Source organism: Berghia stephanieae, chromosome 2 (genome assembly GCF_034508935.2).
Source record: "Berghia stephanieae isolate SIO BIC M18660-M18661 chromosome 2, UCSD_Bste_1.3, whole genome shotgun sequence".
Lineage (NCBI taxonomy): Eukaryota > Metazoa > Mollusca > Gastropoda > Nudibranchia > Aeolidiidae > Berghia > Berghia stephanieae.
In genome coordinates, this window is record NC_088361.1 from 44,938,596 (window position 1) to 44,949,401 (window position 10,806).

Here is a 10,806-nt window from a genome sequence, read left to right on the forward strand (position 1 = left end):
AGAGCCTTCTCCAATGACTCAACTATGCACCGAGCGAGGTGCATCTGAAAGCGAGTGTCATACCACTAGACCACATAGCCGCACAATTAAATAAATTGATGATGATGATGATGATGATGATGATGATGATGATGATGATGAGATGATGATGATGACAATGATGAGGATTATGATGATGATGATGATGATGATGGTGATGATGACAATGATGATTATGATGATGATGATGATGATGATGATGATGATGATGATAATGATGATGATGATGATGATGATGATGATGATGATGATGATGATGATGATGATGATGATGATGATGATGATGATGCTGTTTTTATTTTTACATTTTACTATGAGTTTTATGATTTACTTGATGTCTGAAACAGAGGAAACCAGATCGACCACAGAGAAATATTTTGTAAATGTGCAGACGTCGTCCGATGTACCGAATATTTTCTATGCGGTTGATCTGGTTTTTTAGTGATGTACCTATGTTTTCATTGTTTTTGTTGTTGGCTGAAGAAGGGTTTTGAGCCCGAAACATTCTGTGTTTGGTATTTTGTTCTTTTCTGAAGCTGTTATATTCATTTTTGTTTATTAATTTTACAGCCCACAGCTTCTAGCCGCTTTAGTATCACTTAAAACAAATAATGCATGTTTTTGTGCTTTTTTTCCTACTACTGCAGGGTGCAGTGAATGAATTCCGTATTCCACTTCCGATGGTGACAATGATACAAAGTGGACGACAAGGAGTTGGAAAGGTTCGATGCATCAAAGAATACATGGTCGTACCAGGTCCAGCTCTTTCTATTGACAAGGTATATTTTTTTGAGGACGGTCTTTATATCCTTTGTCATGGTATCAATGTAGACTAGCAAGCTACGTAAATTGAAGGGGATTGTCAATTGCCAATGCTCTTACATTTCAAGTTGTAAGCGTTTTGAATGGTTTAATGGTGTTGATATTGTGGTACAATTCATAATTTGATATGTGATAGGACCTTGAATCCTCTGACTCAGCAACATTAATCTAGAGCCAGACCAATTTATGTGAAGAATTTGAATCTGATGAGAGGTACAGAAATTAAAAGTTTTTAAAATATGTCTTTACTCGTGACATTGTCAGATTCCGTTGCCTGGGCATTCCATGAAGGACTCTGGATAATCCATCAAACCAATGTTTGATGTCTAACAGGAATCACCCATGTTGTCCAAAGGGATCAAATTGGGGGGGTAATAATTTTGCCCAAGGAAAAAATAAATGGAAGTGCCTGAAGCATGGCTCAACCATAGGGTCTTCTGGGTCACCGAGCAATGTCTTAACCGTTCTGCCACCTCGCTCCCTCAAAGAAATTAAATTTCTAAAAACAAAAAAAAACAACAACAACAAAAAATTAAACATGACAAAACCAAAAGTAAAAATACATTTTAAAAAATCAAAACAAAACAAACAGAAATAGAACAGAGAATAAACAAATGAATTAATCTTACAGATTAATCTTAGCGATTGGACACTTAGTCAAGTTATGTGGTAATAAGTCTCACATTTTAAAGGATTTCTAATCATTCTCGCATGAAATCAACTACATATAATATGTCATCTGTTTGAATTGATATCTTATTTTGTATTTACAGAGTATTGGACACATTCAAAACATCTATAATCATGTGGCCAAGTCCTTCACAACAAAAATGGGGGTGAGTTTCACAGGACTGCCTACTACTATGAAAAATTTGTAAAAGTTCGAAATTTTGTCTCCAATTGCATCACTTCATAAAAAAAAATAAAAATTGAGCTTTTATATAGTGCAATATTCACTAAATGTGCTCAAAGCACTTTACAAGGGGTCCCTGACCAACAGAAACACATAACATGTAGAACGAGACATGACGCCTGTCAGGCAATATTACAATTTTTTTCTGGACAGAGAAAATGCTGTTAATGGCCAGGTACTTGTTTTACACCTGAGTATAGTGAGAGAATGTGAGTAAGAGTCTTTTCCAAGGACTCAACTATGCGCTGAGAGAGGCTCGAACTCAGGACCTTCCGATCTGAAAGCGAGTGTCATGCCACTTGACCACATAGCTGCTGTTCATGAGCATCTCTACGTCATTAAAACATATTGAAAATGAAAGTTGATGCCAGAGTGGATAATGTAAAGATTTGGATGTGTTATTTTAACCCTTGTGAGGGTAAATTGTTGATCTATAAAGTTAACGTTAGCAATCTACTCAAAACTACGAATTTTTAGATGTTTGACTAGGCAGGTCTGGTTTCATTAAACATTTTTGCTACTGGAATTCTCAAATGTCTGAGATTGAAGACGTTGTCAGTTTGGGATTTCCATGTCAATTATAAAATGAGAAAATGAATCGGAAAGAAAAAAAATTGATTTTTTATATTTTGATTATACTCAAATTTTGTGTTCCATGATTTTGAAAAGTTTTGGAGAATGCGTGTGTAATGTTTAGAAATAAGAGAAAGGTATGTTTTGAATGGTTTTGTTTTCGTTCCTATCCTTCCAATACTTATTGTCATCAATAATTTCTTTAATATATATATATATATATATATATATATATATATATATATATATATATATATATATATATATATATATATATATATATATATAAATTGTAAGCACAACAATCCCAGCGAGTCTCTTGCAATTGCTTTTGAGAAAAAAAAAGACTTCCTTCCCTCATTTAATCAGCAGAATAGTCTTCAAAACAGCTATAAAGAAGTTAAGCCCCAAAAACAACTTTTAAGTAAGCTGTGATCCTCGCCTCCATGTGATTTGATCCCTCACCTCTCTTGGTGAATAAATTATGTAAATATCACTTGGTCACCAGTTTGGAAAATATCAGCGTTTTATTTCACCATGTTATCACAAAAAAGATCAACTGTGACATTTCCATGTTTCTGGAATTGAACCTCATAACTATTCAAAAAATGATTAATGAAAAAATTTCCATTAAAAGGTGACAGCCAAGTATGTGAATGAGATTGGTGCCCTGTGCCCGCCAGTGGACACCCCAACCCAGGCATTGGACTTGCTGCAAGAAGCAGTCAACGGTGAAGGTCTTACCATTGGAGAAGACGTGTTTCTGGCCATTAATGCCGCGGCCCATGAGTGTTTTGATTTTGTAAGTGTTTTGATGAGCATAAGATCTTTGCGGGTGTTTTTAGCTAAAAACATTTTTACTTTTGGTTATGGCTGACATGTGCACTGTACAATCCTATTAGTTTTTAGTTATGGTTGACACATATACTGTTCAATCCTATTAGCTTTTAGTTATGGCTGACGACAGGTGTAGTTTACAATCTTATTCACTTTTAGTTATGGCATATATGTGTATTGTACAATCCTATTAGCTTTTAGTTATGACTGACACGTTTACTGTACAATCCTATTAGCTTTTAGTTATGGCTGACACGTTTACTGTACAGTCCTATTAGCTTTTAGTTATGGTTGACACGTGTACTGTACAAACCTATTAGATTTTAGTTATGGCTGATATGTGCACTGTACAAACTTATTAGCTTTTAGTTATGACTGATTTGTGCATACTCTGGTGTTGGTGACAACAGTAATAATACTCCATACTCTTGTGTTGGTGACAACAAACATATTTTAAAAACAAATCCTCATTATAATTATATATTGTATTCTGAACATAGGAGAAAGGCAAATATGAGGTCGTGAGTGGATCCCTGAAATCAGGAGATGAGATGGTCGAATTTTGGGCAGACATTATGACGAAATATCCATCAGTTTGTGCCATCATTGACCCCCTCAGGGGACAGGTATGTTTAATCTCATTTGGTTATCAGTTGTTGTGGTATTCGTACAAAGGCGGGAACAAGGTCCTTTTCTCATCTGTATGGAATACCATTCCATAGAACATCCGACAATCCAAATCATTGTCTGTTTTCAAGAAATCCTTGAAAACAAATCTTTTTTGATGTCATGTACTTTAAATATTGTTTGTGACGATGTAATTTAAAGCACCAAGAGCCTCTATAAGAGTCTATTATTATTATTATTATTATTATTATTATTATTATTATTATTATTATTATTATTATTATTATTATTATTATTATTATTGTTATTATCTCAATTGTGTCACGAAAATTCTTTTTATTTCTTTTTTTTTTAACCCGTGAGACATCCAACAGGAAAATTCTTGTTTACTTTTTACTTCACCAAGCGTTTTATTACGATACAACAGGGCTTACAAAACTTATCGTCAGTTTCATTAAATCCTAGATCATTTGAACGAGAGAAGCCTATACTATTGTCAGTTATATGATTTAAAATGCAAGGATTTTTCAATTTCCTCATTTCTTAACATTTTGCTGGATCACAGATTGCTGAACTGCTGTTCCATTATATAAGCTGCTAAATTGATAATGTGAGCGTTATTAAGCATTGACCAATCAGAATATTGCCTGCCATTTAGCCCGTTGTTTTCACTTGAGTGTTTATTACCTGTGAACAAGATTGTGTGAAAAACATGAGATCTACGTAATTCCCGCTGTGCTACTGACATAGAAAAGGGGTTCAATCAAATGTTCAAAACTGGATTTATGGAACATGTAACAGCGATGATGGCTACTTGGATTGTTTTGGTGAGAGAGTATACGATTCTTACACTCTTGCCGTTTGGAATTCCAAACGTGTTCCAAACCGCTGTGAGTGTGAATTGGGTACAGAGTTCGAATTCCAAAACACAAGAGTGTAAGAAATCATTTATTCTACCCCTCAAACAATCCGATTTCATCATCTTTGAATACAAGACATGTTCAAAAGCACTTAAATAATATTTCTTTCTGAAGAATCACATTTTTAGTGAAATTTAACGATTTATAATTATTATTGAAAACATGATATCATTACACGTTACTATTTAGGTAGAGAGGTGGAATAATCTTTTTTATTCCCTTTCAAAACCAAGGCCCATGTGACAACATAAAACGAGTTTGAGATGTCGAATCCATCAGAAAATAATTATGTATGAATTCAAAAAGTACAAGTGATTCAATAACCATTTATCTACTTTCATTTAATTCGAAAAATAAAAGCTGGTTATTCTAGATTATCTGTTATTCATTTTTTCTCATGATGATACTTAGCTACTAGAAGCTGTGGACCATTAAAAGTAATAAACAAAAACGCATATATCAGCTTAAAAAATGAACAAAATACCATATGCGGAACGTTTCGGGCTCAAATCCCTTCTTCAGCCAACAACAAAAAAAAAAAAACATTGAAAAACTAAACACATTACTAAAATACTAGATCGTGGGTTCATGGTTGTTGGTATTAAGTCAATTGAATCCTAAACCTCTTTTATTATTCATTCTATACTTCAGGATCATGAGGCCTGGATGAAACTTTGTGAAAGGATTAGCGAAGGCGTGTTCATTGTTGGAGATCACTTCTATGACCGACCGGGTGTGACAAGAAAAGAAGAATTCCCCGATCCAGTCATGACGAGTGGCATTGCCTTTAATTTGGAACGCATGACGAGTGTCACTGACATTATAGAATGCTCAAACAAATTTCAAAGTATGAAAAAATTCAAAGTTTTTTTTTCCTTTGTAGTCTTTAAAAATTTGACATTCTTTGACCATAAATTAATTGAATTAAACATTTATATAACGCAATATCCACTTAACATGCTCAATGGCTTTACAAGTGGTCCCTAGCCAACAGCAATACTTAACATGTAGAACAAGACATGTTAGGCGATATGTCTATTTTCTTTTTCTGACAAAGACAATGCTGATAACGGTCAGATACTCATTTTATACCTGAGTATGGTGAGAGAATGTGAGTAAAGAGCATTTTCCAAAGGCTCAACTATGCACTGCTCGAAATATGATTTGAACACAGGACCTTCCAATCCAAAGGCGAGTGTCATACCACAAGACCACATAGCAACATGACACAAGGGTAGATAGACTTTTGTTGATACAACACATAGCAGAAAATTCCTCTCATACCACTCATGCAACTGCCAGGTCAATGTGTTCTTCTTCTTGACTTGATTCCCATTTCAATAGCCTTGGAAAATATTGCACATACTTGTATTGTGCTGTACTTGCTTTGTTCTGAACTTGTTTGTATTCAGTGATTGAACTGCGCTTGCAACATTTCTTGACAATTTCAGCTCCAGTAAAAAGGAAGATAATGGTAAAAATCAAGGAATTGTAGATCGTCAGTAAAAGGAAGACAAAGGGGACTCTGTTAAATTTCCAATCCAGAAACAAGTACAAGATCTCTTCAAGAGAGATACACTCAAATTCTTGCACATTTATGAAAGCAAAAAAAATCCCCAAAATCTATAACACCACTTAATAGAGATAGGATTAACATGAAAAAATTATCATCTCTTGAAAAATGGAGTTAGATATACATTTGACTGACTTCCTCTAGGATAAGGATCTCAGCTACTGATAAGGCAAAACCAAAATGTTTAAACTAAAAATATAATTTTTTACAGCGAGGAATATAAAATGAATATGATTTGAAAGAATAAATTCCATGCTTCATAAATTGTTTTTGACTAATAATTGACATTATAAAATTAAAAAAACAAACAACTTGAGCTTATATAGCACAATATCCACTAAACATGCTCAAAGCACTTTACAAAGGGTCCCTGACCAAGAACAACACGTAACAGGACATGACTCAAGTATGTGCCGAGCGAGGCTCGAATCCAGGACTTTCCAATCCGAAAGTTTGTGTCATACCACAAGACCACATAGGCGCAGAAAAGCCCATTACGCTATACTTAGATCAAAACTCACCGATATATTACATTTTTAATGCATTGATATAATAATATATTATATGGATTATTTTCAAACTGTCTTTCTTTCTCCTGGTTTAGATGCAAAGAATGAAATCGTCATCGCCACCAATCAAGGAGATACAACAGACACTTTTATTGTTGACTTGGTGAGTGTTTATGTTACTTGGTGAGTTTTTATGTTGACCTGGTGAGTGTTTATGTTAACTTTGTGAGTGTTTATGCTGACTTGGTGAGTGTTTATGTTGATTTTGTGAGTATTTGTGTTGACTTGGTGAGTGTTTATGTTGACTTGGTGAGTGTTTGTGTTGAAATGGTGAGTCTTTATGTTTCGAATTATAAGAGAAATTCATTGTCGCCTTGATTCAATGAGGATTTTGTTGATATAAAAAATCTAATATAAGAAACGCCACCTTTAATAAAACCCTTGGACAGCTCGTTAATGAGAATTTCTCTTTTGTTCTACCATCTTATTCTATCCCAGGGTGATAAAATTTTAAAAAATTGACCTTTTATATAGAGAATTTCCACTAAATATGCTCAACGCGATTTACTAAAGGTCCCTGACCAATAGCAACATATAACATGTAGAACAAGACATGATGCCTGTTTGGTGATATTACCATTTTTTCTGACAGAGACAATGCTGTTAACAACCAGGTACTCGTTTGACACCTGAGTACAGTGAGAAAATGTGAATCAAGAGCCTTTTCCAAGGACTCGTTAATTCCGTGTTTGGTATTTTGTTCTTTTTTGAAGCTGTTACATTCATTTTTGTTTTATGACTTTCTACAGTCCACAGCTTCTAGCAGCTCAGTAACACTTTGATTTTGATAGATATTTATTCACAGAATTTATAATTTATAACAAATAATGGAGAGTGAGGTGTTAAATATCATTGGAAAACGTGAAAACACAAGTTTTATAGACATAATATTTTTTATCATTCATTTGCTCTTTTCCCTCTGATCGTAAAATTATTATTACATTCGAAAATTAAATATTATATAAATGGAAAAAAAACAACCTAATATTGTGTAAGGAATATCCACTAAACGTCCTCATAGTGCTTTACAAAAGGGTCCCTGACTAAATCTCTGTCGTCGATCTGGTTTTTTAGTAATGTATTTATGTTCTAATTGTTTTTTGTTGTTGGCTGAGGAAGAGTTTTGAGCTCAAAACATGCCGTGTTTGGTTTTTTTTTTTTTTTTTTTTAAGCTGTTATATTCATTTTTGTTACTGAATAAATCTTCTTAGTAATCCTTCAGAGCCATTCGGGTCATGGAGCCGGAGTTTATCCTAGTGTCAAACGGACAATAGCAATTGCTTGCTATCCTTTGGATTGGACACTAGTCTACCGCAAAGTACTTTCCACCACAGCTAACAGACTCAGCTCCCCATTCACTGTTGGGTGGACAAGAGTGGTCCGAAAAAAGTCTTGACTGCACCCAGGATCAATCTTGGTCCATTGGCGTGTGAACTGATTGCTCCACCAACTGAGCTATCGGGACCCCTGCTGAATAAATACCTGTATTTAATTAATTAACTATTGGCTTATGTGTTGTTTTTTTTTTTCCAGGCTGTTGGTTTGAATGCAAGATTCTTCAAGTTGGGAGGGCCGTGCAGAGGTGAGAAATCTGCCAAACTGAACCGACTTGCTCAGATAGCATCAGAATTGGAGCCTGCTATACCGATGGTGGAAGAGGAGGAGGCGCAAAATGAAACTCTCGCCCAATCAGAGGAAGAGAAAGAAGAAGAAGAAATAGTTACAGAAGAAAAGACATGGGGACAAAATGAAAACAGTCGACTAAAGTTGCACGATCTTTTCTTTTTTCCTCTAATACAAAAGAAACCAATTCCTACTGAGGAATGTGAGGAGGACGTAGATGATGAGAAAAGGTCATCCTCGTCAACGCCAAAGAAAGCAAAATAGATGACCATCCTCTCAACTTTTGATGACCATCATCTCAACCTTTTGACCAAGCCACCTTTGTATAAATTGTAATCGTGAATTATAAATGTCTAAATGAAATTCTTTACAATTGACGACCATCATTTCAACATTTGATGACCATCATCTCAACATTTGATGACCATCATCTCAACATTTGATGACCGTCATCTCAACCTTTGATGACCATCAACTCAACCTTTCAAATCATTTTCTTCAAAATTCATTTCTTTTATTGAAATAGAAAGAATAGGTTGTGTTAATGGTTTTCTTAGAAAGTTTTGGACGATGCAGCTCGGAAACATTTGGAAATGTCTAACTTTAAGAAGTCAATCTCCAATCTTTTATTAAAACAGTATATTAGGATGGATATGTTTTGATCATCTTTTTCTAGTGTGTGTACGTATGTGTGTGTGTGTGTTTGTGGACTACAGAGCACTTTCAAAGTGGATGTTTACGCGTTATAAAATTTTACTACTACTACTACTACTACTACTACTACTACTACTACTACTACTACTACTACTACTACTACTACCACTACTACTACTACTACTACTACTACTACTACTAATACTACTACTAATACTACAACTACCATTACCATATTATTATTATTATTAGTATTATTATTATTATTATTATTATTATTATTATTATTATTATTATTATTATTATTGTTATTATTATTGTTATTATTATTATTATTATTATTAAAGTTGGTAATGAAAGAAAGTTATTCTATGTCACAGTTAGGGTAGATTTGCTCTTATCAAATACGAGTGGAAAATCATTCAACTCTTTCTTTTCTACATTTTGATGAAACGATAAAAACTTGAATTATTGTCGTCACATTCTACGATGTAAAAATTGGTTGTGTATCACAAATATAAAATAAATAAACAAATAAATAGTCGTGGCGTTAGACCAGTTATCCTTCGCATTATAAAGTTTTTTTCCCCTCTCCTGTAAAATTTGCAAAATATCACTTAGATTGGTTTTTGTCTTCACTGTTGAAAAATACACCTGCAATATGAACGCTGGATAAATTATAAACTCCGTATTTGGAAGTTTCATCAATTTTTTTAACACAAAAAAAAAACATTAAAAAAATACAAAACGTAGAAAAAAAACCAACAACAAAAAAACAAAAAAATAAGTATGATAAAAACAAACGAAAACCATTTCAAGCAAGAAGGATATTTCAAACATTTTATTACAACAGAAATAGGGAAGTACCAAGTATAATCTTGTTTTAAAACTACTACAGTGTATTATTATTATTAAAGAGTGTAAAAATCTATTTTAAAATAATTTTATAAATACACTGAACTTCAATTTGAAGTGAATTATTTTTTCTGTTTTTTTTTTGGTAGTGCATCATTATAAGCATTATTATTAAAAATAACATCTCCGCGGTGCCTTACTTAAATGAGACATTGAAATATATACGTCTATATGATGTATATGCACTTCACAGCACATTAAAAAAATTATAGCTACATACAATATCTTCCGTCTCAGACTTTAATTGTAAAGAAGAAATCTGGTTTCTTTTTCTCCATTTACACACCAAATGTATTTCTACACATACACGACACACCCAAGGTCAACTGTCGTTGAGTGTTGGATGTTAGACTTTTATAGAGATCAAGTCATGACACATTAATGACGTCAAATGCTTACTACTAGACATGAGATGGTCATACAAATGTCCATTAAAAATCGTTCACTACAAAGAAGTACATATAAGTAAGGGGTTCGATCATACCATGCATGCATCTCATAAAACAGAATAAAAAGAAAAAGAAAAGAGAAAGGGAAAGAGATAAAAACAATGGAAATACAAACGATCTTTTACTGTTGGTGTTTTACAGTATCAATAAATAGATTTGTGACATGGAGTGAAAGAGCTAAACGTGAGCTTTAATAGAGAGAAATATTCACTAAATGTGTTCAAAGAGCTTACAAGAGGCCCCTAGACAACAGCAACGCATAACGTGTAGGATGAGACATGACACCTGTAAG

General features: G+C 33.6%; 1 protein-coding gene across 2 annotated transcripts in view; it reads left to right on the plus strand.

The window, feature by feature from the left end:
* LOC144964964 (enolase 4-like) overlaps window positions 1-9,144 on the plus strand; it is a 19,337-nt gene extending 10,193 nt beyond the window's left edge. For both annotated transcript variants that reach the window (XM_078899779.1, XM_078899778.1), the window contains 7 exons: window positions 687-818; window positions 1,635-1,697; window positions 2,985-3,149; window positions 3,685-3,810; window positions 5,383-5,578; window positions 6,909-6,976; window positions 8,407-9,144. In XM_078899779.1, the coding sequence (XP_078755905.1) occupies window positions 687-818; window positions 1,635-1,697; window positions 2,985-3,149; window positions 3,685-3,810; window positions 5,383-5,578; window positions 6,909-6,976; window positions 8,407-8,760 (1,104 nt within the window). In that variant the 3' untranslated portion in view covers window positions 8,761-9,144. The remainder of the gene's footprint in view (window positions 1-686; window positions 819-1,634; window positions 1,698-2,984; window positions 3,150-3,684; window positions 3,811-5,382; window positions 5,579-6,908; window positions 6,977-8,406) is intronic.
* Window positions 9,145-10,806: the final 1,662 nt, after the last annotated feature.